This window comes from Diceros bicornis, chromosome 18, assembly GCF_020826845.1.
Source record: "Diceros bicornis minor isolate mBicDic1 chromosome 18, mDicBic1.mat.cur, whole genome shotgun sequence".
NCBI classification, from domain to species: domain Eukaryota; kingdom Metazoa; phylum Chordata; class Mammalia; order Perissodactyla; family Rhinocerotidae; genus Diceros; species Diceros bicornis.
In genome coordinates this window covers 55,089,917-55,107,240 of record NC_080757.1, presented here as the reverse complement: position 1 = coordinate 55,107,240, position 17,324 = coordinate 55,089,917, and the positions used below count along the sequence as shown (strand labels likewise).

Genomic DNA, 17,324 nt, shown 5'->3' with positions numbered 1-17,324 from the left:
TGTGGGTATCCTTGTCCTCTCCTGCTTTTAAAGGAAGGACTTCTCATGAATTACAAGTGGTTTTAATATTTGAAGAATGTTTGCTTATAGATACCCTTCTACTCCTAGTTTATCCTGAAAAGTAATGGATTTTATGTAATTCTTTTTTTTTTTTTTTTTTGTGAGGAGATCAGCCCTGTGCTAACATCCGCCAATCTTCCTCTTTTTTTGCTGAGGAAGACGGCCCTGGGCTAACATCTGTGCCTATCTGCCTCCACTTTATATGGGACGCCGCCACAGCATGGCTTGCCAAGCAGTGCGTCAGTGCGCGCCCGGGATCCGAACCAGCGAACCCCGGGCCGCCGCAGCGGAGCGCGCGCACTCAACCACTTGCGCCACCGGGCCAGCCCCTGTAATTCTTTTCATGCATCTAATTACTTGATTATGTGGGTTTTCTCCTTTATTCTGTTAATGTTGAGAGTTATATAAATTTTTTATACTGAAACAAACTTGTTCCACTTTCTCAGAGGAATGAAGATGGTGGGGCAGTGATCCTGTCTGAGGAGATCTGGGCAGACCCCCATCCCAGACCCCTTTGCTATTTCCCACGGCTTTCTTGGTGCCCCCAACCCCCAGGGCCTGACTGAGCCCGCTTACGTCTCTCAGCCCTTCTGAATGTGTCCTGAGCCACCACAACTGCAGGACTTCTGGGGACGGCTCCTCCCTCCACAGCTGGCTGTGGATCCCTGGGAAAGAATGCCCACACCCGCTTCCCCAAACGGCTCTTCAAGAGTTTTAGCTACTGGGTTATACATCAGGATTCTAATTCAGTTATGTCCAGTTAAGGCTAGACTTTGTCTTACTACCAGTGAGGAAACCCAGTCCCCAAGCCTCCTCCCAGCCCCTGCCCTGGGCTTATTTCATCCTGCTCTTCACCTAGTGTCGGAAGTTTTGCCATAATAACACAGAGTGCCAACCCCCTTCCAGGACTCTATCCTCGGAGCTTCACATACATTTCCTCATTTAATTCTCGTGACAACTATTATGAGCCCAATTTACAGATACAAAAACTGAGGCTCAGAAAGGTTAAGTAGGTTGTCCAGAGTCACACAGCTTGTGAGGGGTGCTGGGGGATTAGAGCCCAGGTCTGTCTGATCCCACTGCCTGCACTTTTACGCATTTGGCTGTAACACTTGAATAAATGCACCTCCAGGTGTGCCAATCACGATCACCTTACACCTGAGGGCAGGGGCAGGGTGAGGGGAGGTTCCCTGCTGCTAGGACCCATTGTTGTAAAGGAGAACTATTTCTGGAGTTGACACCCAGACTGTACCCCTTGAACCCAAGGCATGATAGGCCAGCTGCCCCCTCCTCTGACCCTTCTGCAGACACATCTCCCCCATTCCTTCTCACCATTTACAACCCCCTTGCTTCCCCCTAGTGGGGACTCTCATGCCCTGTGACCCAGCCCTGCAAAGATATGACACTGCTTTTGCTGAATAATTAAAAGCAGGAAATACTCACTCTATAAAAGGAAGTGAAGAGTAAGAAACTCAAAGGCGGTCTGGACAAGCAGAAGGTACAAGCCCAGGCTGAGGCAGAGCGTCGAGAGTCCAGCTGGGGTCCGAGTGTGCTCTCCGGTTGTAAGTCAGAAGGGCAAGGAGCTGGGGAGTCGGGACCATGTGGCTGCCCTCAGCTCTACTCCTTCTCAGCCTCCCAGGTGAGTGCGGCTGGGCCTCAGGAACTTGGTACTACAGGAGCAGGGCAGGAGGCAGAGAGCATCTGTCCAGGTTTAAGAGGAGCTGTCACATCCGGGGAAATGACAGGTGGCTTTGTTAATTCATTCAGCAAAAGTGCACCTGGGTCCTACTTCCTTACAGGCATGCGTCAGGCCCTGAGGACACGAAGGGAAAAGAGAAGGGGACTGGCCGTTAGAAAGAGGACCCAGACTTCTCAGTGGGTGAGACATACAGATAAACAACAACCGATGGCAGGAGACCTAAGGCGTGGACGGAGGTGTGCTCAGAGGACGAAGCCCGTCTGGCTGGGGGAGCTACAGAAAGCCCCACAGAGGCTGTCCATTTGATGAACCTTGAAGAAAAGGATCAGCCCTTCCAGCAGAGAAGAGAGAAGAGCATTCCAGGGAGGGGGGCTGCTTGGCTAAGGGACAGAGGCTCGAGACAGGATGCTGCGTTCGTGCAGAGGGAGCTCTCGGTGTGCAGCGCGCCGTGGGTGGCTGGTTGGATGTGAGGTTGAAAACGCAAAAGGCAGGATTATGAAGGCCTGCGACACCATGCCCAGGAACTGAAACTTTCGAAGAGAAAATTACTCAGGAACTCGGGTGGGAGATGGGAGGGGCTTGAGTATCTTTTCTCCCCTGTTGAAAACTACTGCACACTCGTAGAGGACATTAGGAGACAATCTGGAAGTTGGCACCATGTATGCAGTATGTATGGGTCATACAGTCCTCTGTCGGGGCCTGGGGACTGACCATCTGGCACAAACGGACTGGTTCATGGAGGGGCTGCAGGACAGAGCATAGCCAGGGAGTTGGGACATCTGAGTTCCAGTCCTGATGGGGGCGCATGACACCGGCAAGTCCCTCCTTGTTCTAAGACCTGGATTTCCGGTGTGAATGGAAAGGCCCTGAGGCCCTTTCTAGCCCTAGGGTTGTAGGACTCTACAATTCAGAAGGGTTATACATAAGCGAGGGCTGTGGACATTCCCGAATTAGCGCTGCCGTTGTTGGGCGTGTTGATGAGGAAGAAGCCCGGGGACGAGGCCTATCACCGGCTGCAAGGGCAGCAGCTTCTCTGTGACCGCCATTTAACTACGCAGGACTCCCGTGGGCCCTGAGCTCCCAGAGGCCAGCAGTTCAGAAAGTCTCCATCTCCCCCTGGGCTTCGGCTTTGCAGTGGACTTCAGAGACCCCCCCACCTGCTCCCTCCTTTAATCCCAACGTCCAGCTCACCTGGAGGCCAAGGAGAGGGCCATGGGCACACTGTGCCTGAGCTCACGCACGTCACACACTCACACTACACACATGGGGAGTCAAGCACACACCCCCGTGCAGTCACACTCCTGTACACATCCATATCCTCACACACTCCTACACAGTCGCACCCCCATACTAACACACACAGAATCACACTCACAGCCATACAAACACAGACACACACATGCACATATACTCACACAGAGGGACACGAAATGACACATACACTGCACACACTTTCACAGTCACACACATACTCACACATAGTCTCCCATTCACACATAAATTTGCTCTCATACTCACACACACACATGTATCACACACACACTCAGACACACACACATACACAGTTAAATATGTACTTGCACACACACTCTCTTCCCCCCAGATGAAAGCAGAGACCCACAGTGGCTGTCCTGTGCTTGTGGAGGGTGGGTGCTGCAGAGACAGGGTGGGGTGTCCTTGCTCGTCCGACTCTGTGAGTTAACGTGGGAAGCAGGCGATGTTAGGAAGAAAGAAAAGCCACCTTGTCAGGTTTTCACCAGTGGACTGCCACTAGCCACTCGGATTATTTCTGTGAAATGAGGGGGAGAAAGTGGGCGAGTTGGAGTCAGGATGACCCACCTTCTGTAGGACGTACTCTTGTCTGCTTGGTGATGGAAGCCCCCCACAGCCCCAGAGGAGGGAAGGACACTGCAGAGCACAGGTGCTCAGTAAGTGTTTGAAAGTGGAACAACAGACCCCTGTTCTCTCGACAAGGAAAGTGACACAAGAATGGCCAGGGACGCAGACTTGTACCCTGTAAATTACTCTTCAGATGTGGAGCTGGCGGGACTGCATGGGGCCATCGGCGGAGACTCCCTGCCCCATACATGCAGATAAGATGGGCTCAAACTTCATGGCACACCCCATGCTCCCATGTGCACCTCTGCTCTGAGCTCCCCCCTTGGATCCTGTTGACTCATTTTGCGTGTCATTTGTCACCTGGTATCAGCCCAGACATGGAGCTAAACCATTGTCCTGATTTTGAAACAAGACAGTTCACACAAGAATTTCACAGGTGTGGCAAACTTGCCTGAAGGCTTGACGCGAAGGGGGAAGTTTACATCTCAGATTCATGAAAACGTAAAGATTGAAATTCAAACAGCCTTACGCTTTTAAAGCCCATCGGCCTGTTCCCCGGAGTTCTGCTCCCCACCGTCTGCTGTCCTACCCTTCCCGCCTCTTCCTTCAAACCAACTCTTGAAAACTCACATAGGCCTAGCCGATAGCTCCATCCACCCTCCTCTGTGTTTATAAAACCTCCCATATATTTTTAAAAACGAGCCAATCATGTTACAAATGTTCTACTGTCAGATTAAATTACCAACGCTGGGACTGATGAGACTCCTATTTTGAAGCAGCACCATCTGCTTCCTGCTGTGTGTAATTGCTGGCAAATACGATAGACTGAACCCTTGCTTTCTACCACAGCTACGTGATTTTTTTTTTTTTTTAAAGAAAATGACCCTCTCTGTTGACTCTTGCATTTAATTTTTTTTCTTTTGTGAGGAAGATCAACCCTGAGCTAACATCCATGCTAATCCTCCTCATTTTGCTGAGGAAGATCAGCTCTGAGCTAACATCTATTGCCAATCCTCCTCCTTTTTTTTCCCACAAAGCCCCAGTAGATAGTTGTATGTCATAGTTGCACATCCTTCTAGTTGCTGTATGTGGGACGCGGCCTCAGCATGGCTGGAGAAGCGGTGCGTCGGTGCGCACCCGGGATCTGAACCCGGGCAGCCAGCAGCGGAGCGCGCACACTTAACCGCTAAGCCACAGGGCCGGCCCAACATTTAATTTTAATTTACATCAATTGCTGTCTCTTAGCAACTCTCTTCTCAATTGATTCCTTTTTATTTTTTGAAATTTTTCTTTGTTGTTTTATCAGTTAATGATATTGTAAACATTTTAACATAATAGAAATGTATGATTTAGAAAGCGAAATTTCCCCCCACAAAACCCAATCTCAGCACTAATCACTGCTTAAAAGTTAGAACACGTACTTTCAGATTTTTTTTTCCTATGCATGCACTGTAGAAAAACCATAGAAATGGAATCATAAACACTCTGTTAGGCAACTTTTTTAACCTAATAATAATATATCAGGGACATCTTTCCTATCATTGTCTGTGATTTGTCTTTTTCTTTCAACCATGTTATGGGTGGACCACAATTGATTCGCCCAATCCCCATGAACGGCATCTGAGTTGTTTCCAGCATTTACTGTTACATTAGCACTGCAATTAGCATCCTTATACTTCCTCGCCCATTGGTGTGGAAATTATACTTAATCTTAGAATTGAAATGATTAAGTCCAAGATCACTACGACCAGATTCTTTTCAAAAACAATCATAAGCTTGATTGGTACCTGCCAGGATCCAGACACTATGCAAGACATAGGGGCCTGGGGTGGGAAGAGAGAGGAAAACCAAACATCAAATCTCTGCTCTTTGGGACTGGGCATCCTAGGAAGGGGGACAGAGAGAGAGAGAGATTGCCAACAATAGGAAAGTACCAGTGCCACATTCAGGTGCCTATAAAGGGCCAAGGGAGCAACAGGAGGAAGCGGTTCTGGCTGGGAAGGGAAATACGACTTTGCAAAGGAGGCTGAACCTTGAAGGAGACGTCGAGGGTGACCAGTAGATGGGCAAGGGTTGGAGAAGGGGTTTCCAGGCGGAAGGAAGGACATGAGCAATGGCACAGCCACCTGGGAGGCACATCGGGGTCAGGGAAGAGAAAAGTGGGGGTGGATTACAGGGTAGAGTGAGAGACAGGGAGGGGCAGAAAGTGGTGCTGAACATGGACCTAGATTGTAAAAAGACTTGAATGCCAAACTAAGGTATTTTAAATCGTTCTGAGGCAGTGAGGAGTGGCTGGAGGAGAGTTTCTGAAAGATTTTTAAGTGCTCACTGCAAGTACAGCTGAGGACGAGGTGGGGACAATTTCAGTACATAACTCCAGCAGAAATATACAGAGGAGACTGGAGGAGGGCGCAGCAGGAGCTGGGACACCCCCCCGGACGCTGCGGCCACCATCTAGGCACCAGATGAGGTCCCAGCCTGTTGACAGGCTACTGCTAATGGAGCAACCCCAGATGTCTGGATTTTGACACGTATCCAAGTCTTCTAACAACCTGCATGGTGGAAGTAGCGTAGCCAACTTACAAATAAGGAGGCAAAACTCAGGCAGATTAAGTAACTCACTCGAGGTTTCCCAACTAGTTTGTGGTAGATGTGTCTGTCCGAGTCCAAAATTCATTCTCTTTCTCCTATGGCATGCTGTCTTCGTGGACTGCGACAGTGGGAGAGGAAAGAAGAAAATCATTTTGAGGAGCATTTTTGAGGCAGAGTTGACTGAATTGGTTACCAATCAGTTGTGGAGGGAGAAGGAGGGGACGGGATCAATGAAGACGCCAAGTTCTCTAGTTAGGTGCACTAGTGGCGTTGTGGGTTTGAAGAGCATAAAGTTAGTTCTGCTGATTGAATCCTACGTTACTTTCTGATGGGTGCTGTAACAAATTACCACAAACCTAGTGGCTTGAAATGACACAAGTTTATTATTTTACAGTTCTCAAGGTCAGAAGTCCAAAATGGTCTTACTGGCCAAAATCAAGGTGTAGGCAAGGTTGCATTCCTTCTGGAGGCTCTAAGAAAGAATCTGTTTTCTCGCCTTTTCCAGCTTCGAGAGGCTGCCTACATTCCTTGGCTCATGACCCCTTTCTCCATCTCCAAATCTCTCTCTAACACTAACTCTCCTTCCACCTTCTTTCACTTATAAGGACCCTGGTAATTACACCAGATGCCCCTGGATAATCCAGGATAAACTCCCCAACTCAAGATCCTTAATTTAATCACATCTGCAAAGTCATTTTTGCCATTAAGGCGACATGTTCACGGGTCCTGGAGATTAGGACATCAACATCTTTGGGGGGCATTATTCTGTCAACCACAAATGCAAACCACAAGTAAACGAAAATAGCTTCAGGGAGAAGGTCAGAGGCGTGAGGAGGCAGCACCTGCCTGGTGCAACAGACCTGACTCCCTCTACCCCACAGAGACCCCCGGCCTGGCCTTGAGGCTCTGGGGCCATAAAATGGTCAACAGAGGCTTCCACTGTTCTTCTTCACTTCTCTGTGGTAAGGAACACGTGCACATTGCCAAGGACGGAGAGAGTGTCTGAACACAATCGGCTGAAGTGGGGTCAATCCATAGAACAGCAAAACCGATTCCACTTACGCTCGTCTCTAACCTGTTCCACCCCCATCAGGCCTCTGCTAGTCTGTCCACGTGACCCTCCACTAGAGGGAGGAAATGCCGAAGAAGAGTGAGTTCAGGGTGGAGGAGGTGATGCATTTAGTTCTGTAACTGTTTCTTTGGGGGTGGAAATAGCCAGCGTGTATTTGCAAAGGGCAGGCAGGAGCTAAGGTAGGAATTTGGGTCACAAGAATGGATTTGGGAACCATCAGCATATAGACATGGAGGCGTCACTCCGTGCGGTGCGCGAGGGGACAAGATAAAGGCTGGCGAGGGCCCTGGGGACCCCTGTGCAGCTGGCTCACGCTGCTTCCTGAGAGCTGCTTTGGGACTCCTCTTCCCAACTCTGTGTTCAGTGACATCGCGTTGATAGCCTGAAATCAGCCATGGGGGGAGTATTTACACTACAGAAGTGGGAAAATACCACAAACCAGAGATTTTTTTTCCCCCAGAGGGCTGGTTGTTAAATATTTACCAACACACCACTGTTTACACTGAGATTTGAAAAGAAGAGAAATCAGTAGAGACAGAGTAGTCAGAGAACAGCGTTGAGAGGATGAGGAAAGAAAGTGTCAGGAAATCAGGAGTGTCACATGGTGCGATCAGGTCTAGGGAGAGGAGGACCAAAGAGGCCAGAGCATTGTCACCGAGGGAGCTGATGTGGAAGCTGGATGGAGGAGAGGGTGGACGTTAGGGGTCAGCTAGGGGGTAGTCGGGAAGACTGGGGACCCTGGTCCAGTCCCTGGACATCAGTCTGGGGCCATGTGAGCAGGGGGCTCCCAGGCCAGGGAGGTTCACAGGGCAGGAGCTGTATCTTGAGATTCTGTTTTCCAGGCTGTTTCTCTATCCAAGGCCCAGAGTCCGTGAGAGGCCCAGAGAAGGGCTCAGTGACCGTGCAGTGTCACTATAAACCAGGATGGGAGATCTACAGGAAGTGGTGGTGTCGAGGAGCAAGGTGGGATTTATGCAGGATCCTCATTAAAACCACTGGATCAGAGCAGAAGGTGAAGGAGGACCGTGTCTCCATCAGGGACGATCAGAGAGACCGCGTGCTCACCGTGACCATGGAGGAGCTCAGGCGAGACGATGCAGGCACTTACTGGTGTGGGATTGAGAGAACCGGAGTGGACCTGGGCACACGAGTTAAAGTGGCCATTGACCCAGGTAAGAACTTCCTCGTCTACACTGTGAGCCCTGATGCTCAGGACTGGAAGAGTGAGGGCATTTCTCCCTCTTCCCCAAGGGCAGAAGGGGAATGACTGAGTGCCTGAGAGCAATTGTGTGAGAGAGACAGACAGACAGACAGATGGAGGGGAAACGAGAGAAACTAAGGAAGACCAGCAGCCCTGCCCCGCTGTCTCCATCCCAGTCCCTGAGGTCTCCCCGAGGTATCCAGCTGACGCCCGGAAAGGCTGGCAGAGATTGGGGTGAGGGTGGGGACGTGGACCCCGGCTTCAGTCACCCGTGGCCCAGCCCTGCTCTCCCAGGAACTGGACAACCCTGACAGCCTCACATTCTCGCACCGGAGCCCTGGGTGGGCCGCGGACGTCCGCAGAGGGTGGCCGGCATCACTCTAGGAAGTGGCCTATCTCTGGTAGTCACACCACGGACCTGTCATTACATGAAGGGGGGCACCTAGGGCAGCCCAGAAGGTCCCAGTGCTGCACCCTGGGAACTTGGCCAATCCAGAGTGGGTCTGGGCATTTATAGTGCCTCTCCTCTCTGGGTCCCTAGCCGCCCCCTCCTCTACTTTGTCTGCATAAGAGTGAGCAAGGGGTAAGAGGGAGCCAGCGAGGAGCTCGGGTAACAGTGGACACTTTAAGGACAAAGGAAGGCCTTGACTGTTAATTAATGTCAGGGTCCTCTCTGGCTGCCCTCGGGTTTCCTCTGGGCCTTGACTCCATCAAGGGATTCCAGGGTCTTCCTGGCAGCACAGCTCTGCTGCTGTGGCTGGTGCTGGAGAAATAGCCCCTCTCCACTTCCACCCAGCACACGTGTGCCCAGTCATGCCTCAGCCTGGCGTCTGCTTAGCCATGGTAGATGGTGATGGGCAAATAGACACACCAACTTTAGAACAAGCCCATTTATTGCTGGGTTGGAACCAGAGAGAGACACTGGATGGAGTGGAGTCCAGAGAGGGCTGGCCAAGCAAAACTTTCCAGGGCTGCCGGGTAGGAGAAGCCACAATCTGTGGGGACAGAAAAGGGATTGATGAAGATGTGAGCAGGGACCGAGACAGGCTAAAAATGTGCCCCCGGGGGAGCTTTAGGGAGAAAGGCATTTAGGGGTCTTGGGTGGGGGGCTCAGGGAGGCACCAGCCTGTAAGGCCATCAGGGGCCTCCAGAGGAGCTGTTCTGACTGCAGTCACCTGGAGCTCAGCCAGGAGCTACCTAGCTTGACCCAAGATTGCGACCCTGCAGAAAAGAGTTTGCCAGGCCTAGGACTCAAACAAAAGGTCGGTCACGGCTACTCAGCGCCAAGCTGGTCTCAGGAACCCGTGACTAAGCTGCTCACCATAAATTGTCAACATAGTTTCTCTTAAAATGTTCCATTCCTCACAGTCGCTGTTCATTATGTAACCTAAATGTGCCCTCTGACTCACTAGCCTTCCCGAGGCCACTCCATTTCCAGAATCATCTGTTCTTGAGCCCTGCTCAGGCACTGCTCGGGCAGAAAGGACCAGAGATATTTTTCTCCCCAACCAACAGTCCCACTTAGAGGGGTAAGAGGAGAGAGCATGAAAAGGTTTCTCTCTCTCCGGGAGAAACCTCAGTGCTTACTCCTATTCAATTTTTACTTCTTCTTGCTACACCTGAAAATGATGGAAAAAACGACTGTGTTGTGATTCAGATGACTCAGTAGAAAAGGGAGAAGCCTTATTCCAGGGGAAGGGGGGTTTCCTGGTGAGGTTGGCCGGGTGCGAGTGGAGTTGCGAGCCGCGCACGAAACCCCAGGCTGTGCTGATAACCTGTGGCCGACTTTGCCTGTCTCTAGAGGGAACAGTTCTGAGCACACCAGCAAGCCCGCCAACTGCCAACAACCATACAGGAGTCTCCTCTGGCACCTCCGTCAGGTGAGTGGCTGTGGTTCTTTCTACCGCCCCTACCTCTCCTATGGGCCTCTCCTATGAGGCAGCTGAGCCTGGACACCCCTCTGCCCCTGTGCTGTCACCTGATGCCAGAGCCTGTCATAGCCAGAGTCAAGGCCCAAAGCCCACCCTCCGTCTCCCTCCTGCCTGTGTCACTCGTCATCTGCCATCTTCCCATTCTAGTCCTCACCAGAAAACCACTGGCTCTGCAGAACTCTTCTCTATAAGCACCAGCTGCCCATTCAATTGTCAACAAAAATGGGTGCCAAGGGGAGATAAGACAGCAGTCTCCACCCACAAGGCATCAGGTGCCACAGAGCAGGAGAGTGAGTTAGCAATCTGGAGCTGGCATTGGCGGGAGCAACCTGGGGGCAGCAAACACTGCCTGTCGTGAGTGACCCACAGGCACTTCCACTGGGCCGAGATGCATCTCAGGCAAAGGGGAGTCCCAGGAGGTGAAATGAGAAAGGGGATGGACCCAGAACAAGGTGAAATCAGGAAGCTGAGGCTGCTTCTGAGGAGCCATCGTGGTTGAGCCATCGAGGAAGTTCATGGGGGGCTTCGCAGTGGGGCTGCTGGGCCTTGCCTCACAGGCTTTGCTGAGCCGGCTGATGGCTCCACAGTGTCAGGGCATGACAGGCCTGGAGGGGCCCAGGGCTCTGACCACTCTGCCTCCTCTCACAGGACCCATTACATGCTCCTGGTATTCGTGAAGGTGCCCGTCTTGCTCATCTTGGTTGGTGTTGTCCTCTGGTTGAAGGGGCCCCAGAGGGTCCCCAAGGAGCAATGGGAAGAGCCTATCTATACAAACTTGTCCTCTGACCTTCTGACCAAGGACACAGCCCCTTAGACGGATGGATGGGAAGAAACTTCTGACCCTGGACCCTATTTGCAGGGGAGACACAGGATGTGGAAGAAATGCCTCTGGGTCCTTAGGAGGCAATGACTGAGGCTGGGGGCCCTGGGGACTGGCCGAGTGCCCTCCCTGCTCCGCACAGCTCAGGGACACAGCTCAGTCTCCTCCTAAGGCAGCCTCACCTCCTGGAGTGCCAGCACCTTGTTCCTACTTCTTCAGGTAGCAAACGCCCCACCCCACCCCATCAGGTGTTGGGGCTTATGGTCAGGAGCTGTTGGGATGGAGTCCAAGTGTCGACGGCAGTGTCCCCACTGCTGAAGAACTCGGGCACAGAGCCAGAGACACAGAGAGAAGCAGCAGGGGTGTGGGAGACAGAGAGATGGAGCCCTGCCCGGACCCTGGTTTCCGTCGTTCCTGAGAGCAGCTCAACACTCGCTATGTCTGAGCTTCTGATATATGTTTTTTAAGATCTTTTTTCTTAAGCTAGTCAAGTTGGGTTTTGATGTCTTGTGCCCATGAGAACCCCAAATGATGCGCGCGTGTGCACACACACACACACACCCCCCCCCACACACACACCCCAAGGAGGGTGATTCTGTAGTGAGTTCCTGGTTCTGGGGCGTGAGAATTTGGACATCCTCACTGCCCAGGGAACACACTGCTCTGAGTACTCCTGGCTGAGGAGGGACCAGGAACCTCCCTGGGCCCCGCCCCAGTGCTAGCCTTCCTCCTCCTCCTCTTCCTCCTCTTCCTCCTCCTCCTCCTCCTCCATCCAGGCGCCCTAGCTCCGTGCCGCGCTCCCCCCTCAGGGGCTGGGGCTTCCTGGGAGCTGTGACTTGGGAGTCCAGCCTGCGCTCCCCCCTCAGCACAACTGCTCAGATCTCCCGTGGGGCTGCTGGGCCTGGAAACTACCTCAAGGTCGGGGAGGGCGGTCATGAAGACTGTCTGAGGGAAACAATGTTGCCTCTCTTAAACGCTGTTGTTTAAACCATCTTAATAATGAAAAATGTCTGAGGAAAATGACGTCGCCTCTTTAAAACGCCCCCCTCACAGCAACGATGCCCTTGGACTCGGTCACTTTGTGCCATATGACTCACGGGTCCTCACACCAAGGGGAGCTTCGCTTCACCTGAGGAGAAACAGTCTCATCTGAGACGTGCCCCCACATGCAAACACACACGTACATGCGTTCAGAATGTTTCCCTTTGGTTCCCCTTCTCAGCTTTACTGAGGTATATTTGACAAATAAAAATTCTATATGTTTAAGATGTACAATGTGATTTTTTAAAGGTGTGCACCTTTAAAATGTTATGATTTAATATACATATACATATATACATGTATGTATACACCGTGAGATGTATGATTTTTTTTTTTGTGGTAACATTGGTTTATAACATTGTATAAATTTCAGGTGTACATCGTTATACTTCTATTTCTGCATGGATTACATCATGTTCACCACCCAAATGCTAATTACAACCCATCACCACACACACGTGCCTAGTCTTCCCTTTCGCCCTCCTCCCTCCCCACTTGCCCTCTGGTAACCACCAATCCAATCTCTGTCTCTATGTGTTTGTCTGTTGTTGTTTTTATCTTCTACTTATGGGTGAGATCATACGGTATTTGACCTTCTCCCTTTGACTTATTTCGCTAAGCATAATACCCTCAATGTCCATCCATGTTGTCACAAATGGCTGGATTTCATCATTTCTTATGGCTGAGTAGTATTCCATTGTGTATATATACCACATCTTCTTTATCCATTCCTCTCTTGTTGGGCACTTAGGTTGCTTCCAAGTCTTGGCTATTGTGAATAATGCTGCAAGGAACACAGTGGTGCATGTAGCTTTACGCTTTTGTGTTTTCATGTTCTTTGGATAAACACCCAGCAGTGGAATAGCTGGATCATATGGTAGTCCTATTTTTAATTTTTTGAGGAATCTGCATACTGTTTTCCATAGTGGCTGCAACAGTTTGCACTCCCACCGGCAGTGTATGAGAGTTCCCTTCTCTCCACATCCTCTCCAACACTTGTTGTTTCCTGCGTTGTTAATTATAGCCATTCTGATGGGCGTGAGGTGATATCCCATTGTAGTTTTGATTTGCATTTCCCCGATAGTTAATGATGTTGAACATCTTTTGATGTGTCTGTTGGCCATTTGTGTATCTTCTTTGGAGAACTGTCCGTTCAGATCTTTTGCCCATTTTTTAATTGGGTTGTTAGTTGTTTTGTTGTTGAGATGTATGAGTTCTTTACATACTTTGGAGATTAACCCCTTATCAGATATATGGTTTGCAATATCTTCTCCCAACTGTTAGGTTGTCTTTTCATTTTGTTGATGATGTCCTTTGCTGTGCAGAAGCTTTATAGTTTGATGTGGTCCCATTTGTTTATTTTTTCTATTGTTTCTCTTGCCCAGTCAGACATGGTACTTGGAAATATGTTGCTAAGACCAATGTCAAAGAGCGTGCTTACTACGTTTTCTTCTAGAAGTTTCATGGTTTCAGGTCTTACATTCAAGTCTTTAATCCATTTTGAGTTAATTTTTGTGTATGATGAATGATAATGGTCTACTTTCATTTTTTTGCATGTGGCTGTCCAGTTTTCCCAACACCATTTGTTGAAGAGACTTTCCTTTCTCCATTGTATGTTCTTGGCTCTTTTGTTGAAAATTAGCTGTCCACAGATGTGTGGGTTTATTTCTGGGCTCTCGATTCTATTCCATTGATCTGTATGTCTGTTTTGTGCCAGTACCATGCTGTTTTGGTTACTATAGTTTTGTAGTATATTTTGAAATCGGGGAGTGTGATACCTCCAGCTTTGTTCTTTTTTCTCAGGATTCCCTTGGCAATTTGGGGTCTTTTTTTGTTCCATGTAAATTTTAGGATTCTTTGTTCTATTTCTGTGAAAAATGTTGTTGCAACTTTGACAGGGATTGCACTGAATCTATAGATGGCTTTAGGAATTATGGACATCTTAATTATGTTAATTTTTCCAATCCAAGAGCACAGAATATCTTTCCATTTCTTTGTGTCTTCTTGAATTTCTTTCAGCAATGTTTTATAGTTTTCAGTGTACACATCTTTCACCTCTTTGGTTAAGTTTATTCTGAAGTATTTTATTCTTTTTATTGCAATGGTAAATGAGATTGTATTCTTAATTTCTCTTTCTGCTACTTCGTTGTTAGTGTATAGAAATGCAACTGATTTTTGTATGTTGATTTTGTATCCTGCAACTTTACCATATTCATTTATTATTTCTAAAAGTTTTTTGGTGGATTCTTTAGGGTTTTCTACATGTAAAACCACGTAATCTGCAAATAGTGACAGTTTCACTTCTTCCTTTCCAATTTGGATCGCTTTTATTTCTTTTTCTTGCCTAATTGCTCTGGCTAGGACTTCCAATGCTATGTTAAATAAGAGTGGTGAGACTGGGCATCCTTGTCTGCTTCCTGTTCTTAGAGGGATAGCTTTCAGTTTTTCACCATTGAGGATGATATTAGCTGTGGCCTTTATTATGTTGAGGTACTTTCCTTCTATACCAATTTTATTCAGAGTTTTTATCATAAATGGAAGATGTATCTTGTCAAATGCTGTCTCTTCATCTGTTGAGATGATTATGTGATTTTTATTCTTCATTTTATTAATGTGGTGTATCACATCGATTGATTTATGGATGTTGAACCATGCCCTCCATCCCTGGAATAAATCCCACTTGATCATGGTGTATGATCTTTTTAATATATTGTTGTATGCAATTTGCTAGTATTTTGTTGAGGATTTTTGCATTGATGTTCATCAGTGATATTGGCCTGTAATTTTCTTTTTTGGTGTGGTCCTTGTCTGGTTTTGGTATCAGGGTAATGTTGGCTTCATAGAATGAGTTAGGAAGCTTCCCCTCCTCTTCAATTTTTTGGAAGAGTGTGAGAAGGGCAGATATTATGTCTTCTTTGAATGTTTGGTAGAATTCACCAGGGAAGCTGTCTGGTCCTGGACTTTTATTTTGGGGGATGTTTTTGATTACTGTTTCAATCTCCTTACTGGTGATTAGTCTATTCAAATTGTCTGTTTCCTCTTGATTCAGTTTTGGAAGGCTGTATGATTCTAAGAGTTTATCCATTTCTTCTAGATTATCCAATTTGTTGGCATATAGCTTTTCATAGTATTCTCTTATAATCTTTTGTATTCCTGAGGTGTCCATTGTAATTTCTCCTCTTTCATTTCTGATTTTACTTATTTGAGCCTTCTCTCTTTTTTTCTTGGTGAGTCTAGCTAAAGGTTTGTCAGTTTTGTCTATCTTTTCAAAGAACCATCTCTTGGTTTCATTGATTTTTTCCTACTGTATTTTTATTCTCTATTTCATTTATTTCTGCTCTGATTTTTATTACTTCCTTCCTTCTACTGATTTGGGGCTTTGTTTGTTCTTCTTTTTCCAGTTCCTTTAGGTGCACTGTTAGATTGTTTATTTGAGATTTTTCTTGTTTGTTGAGGTAGGCCTGTATTGCTATAAATTTCCCTCTTAGAACTGCTTTTGCTGTATCCCATAAATTCTGGCATGTCGAATTTTCATTTTCATTTGTCTCCAGGTATTTTTTGATTTCTCCTTTGATTTATTCATTGACCCAATAGTTCTTCAGTAGCATTTTGTTTAATCTCCATATAATTGTGGCTTTTCTGATTTTCTTCTTGTAGTTGATTTCTAGTTTCATACCGTTGTGGTCAGAAAAGATGCTTGATATTATTTCAGTCTTCTTAAATTTATGGAGACTTGTTTTGTGGCCTAATATGTGATCAATCCTGGAGAATGTTACATATGCATTTGAAAAGAATGTGTATTCTTTGGTTTTTGGATGGCATATTCTGTATATATCTACTAAGTCCATCTAGTCTAATGTGTCATTTAAGGCCAATGTTTCCTATTGATCTTCTGTTTGGATAATCTATCCATTGGTGTAAGTGGAGTGTTAAAGTCTCCTACTATTATTGTGTTACTGTTTCTCCTTTTATGTCTGCTAATAATTGGTTTACATAGTTAGGTGTTCCTATGTTGGGTGCATAGATATTTACAAGTGTTATATCCTCTTGTTGGATTGTTCCCTTTGTTATTATGTAGTGCCCTTTTTTGTCTCTTGTTACAGTTTTTGTTTTAAAGTCTATTTTGTCTGATATGAGTATTGCTACCGCAGCTTTCTTTTCATTGCCATTTGCATGGAGTATCTTTTTCCATTCCTTCACTTTCAGTCTGTGAGTGTCTTTAGGTCTGAAGTGTATCTCTTGTATGCAGCATATATATGGGTCTTGTTTTGTTTTGTTTTTTTTTTAATCTAATCAACCACCCTATGCCTTTTAATTGGAGCATTTAGTCCATTGACATTTCGAGTAGCTATCGATAAGTATGTACTTACTGCAATTTTTTAACTTTTTTTCTCAGTGTTTTAGTAGTTCTCTGTTCCTTTCTTCTTTTCTTGCTCTCTTCCCTTGTGGTTTGATGGCTTTCTTTAGTATAATGTTTGGGTTCCTTTCTCTTAGTTTTTTGCATATATATTATAGGTTTCTGGTTTATGATTACCATGAGGTTCGTTTATGGTAACCTACATATATAGCAATCTATATTAAGTTGATGGTCTTTTTAGTCTGACCTCTATCTGAAAGCTCTACTGTTTTACTCCCCTATTCCCACATTTTATGTTTTTGATATCATATCTAACTTCTTATTTGTGCGTTTGTATCTGTTACCATCTTATCATGGAAATAGATCATCTTTCCTATTTGTGCTCTCCTCTTTCCCCCTTAAATAAGTCCCTTTAGCATTTCTTGTAGGACTGATTTCTTGGTGATAAACTCCTTTAATTTTTGTTTGTCTGGGAAACTCTTCATCTCTCCTTCCATCTGAATGATAACCTTGCCGGGTAGGTATTCTTGGCTGTAGGTTTTTTCCTTTCAGCACTTTAAATTTATTGTGTCACTCTCTTCTAGCCTGTAAGGTTTCTGCTGAGAAGTCAGCTGATAGCCTGATGCAGTTTCCTTTGTATGTAACTTGTTGTCTTTCTCTTGTGGCTTTTAGGATTCTTTCTTTATCTTTAATTCTGGACATTTTAATTATG

The 17,324-nt window shown here is 47.2% G+C and overlaps 1 protein-coding gene across 4 annotated transcripts; it reads left to right on the top strand.

Moving 5' to 3' along the window:
• Positions 1 to 1,536: 1,536 nt before the first annotated feature.
• CD300LB (CD300 molecule like family member b) lies at positions 1,537 to 12,474 on the top strand. Of its 4 annotated transcripts, none has more exons than XM_058561508.1 (4): positions 1,537 to 1,699; positions 8,105 to 8,434; positions 10,265 to 10,343; positions 10,542 to 11,035. In XM_058561508.1, the coding sequence occupies exons 1-4, from the start codon at positions 1,660 to 1,662 to the stop codon at positions 10,750 to 10,752; spliced, it is 660 nt and encodes a 219-aa protein (XP_058417491.1). In that variant the 5' UTR covers positions 1,537 to 1,659; the 3' UTR covers positions 10,753 to 11,035. The 4 variants fall into 4 exon arrangements, with proteins under 4 accessions (XP_058417491.1, XP_058417490.1, XP_058417489.1 ...); XM_058561507.1 differs by lacking the exon at positions 1,537 to 1,699 and having other exon boundaries at positions 7,492 to 8,225; positions 8,301 to 8,434; XM_058561506.1 differs by lacking the exons at positions 1,537 to 1,699; positions 10,542 to 11,035 and adding an exon at positions 11,043 to 12,474 and having other exon boundaries at positions 7,492 to 8,434.
• The last annotated feature ends 4,850 nt before the right edge of the window (positions 12,475 to 17,324 follow it).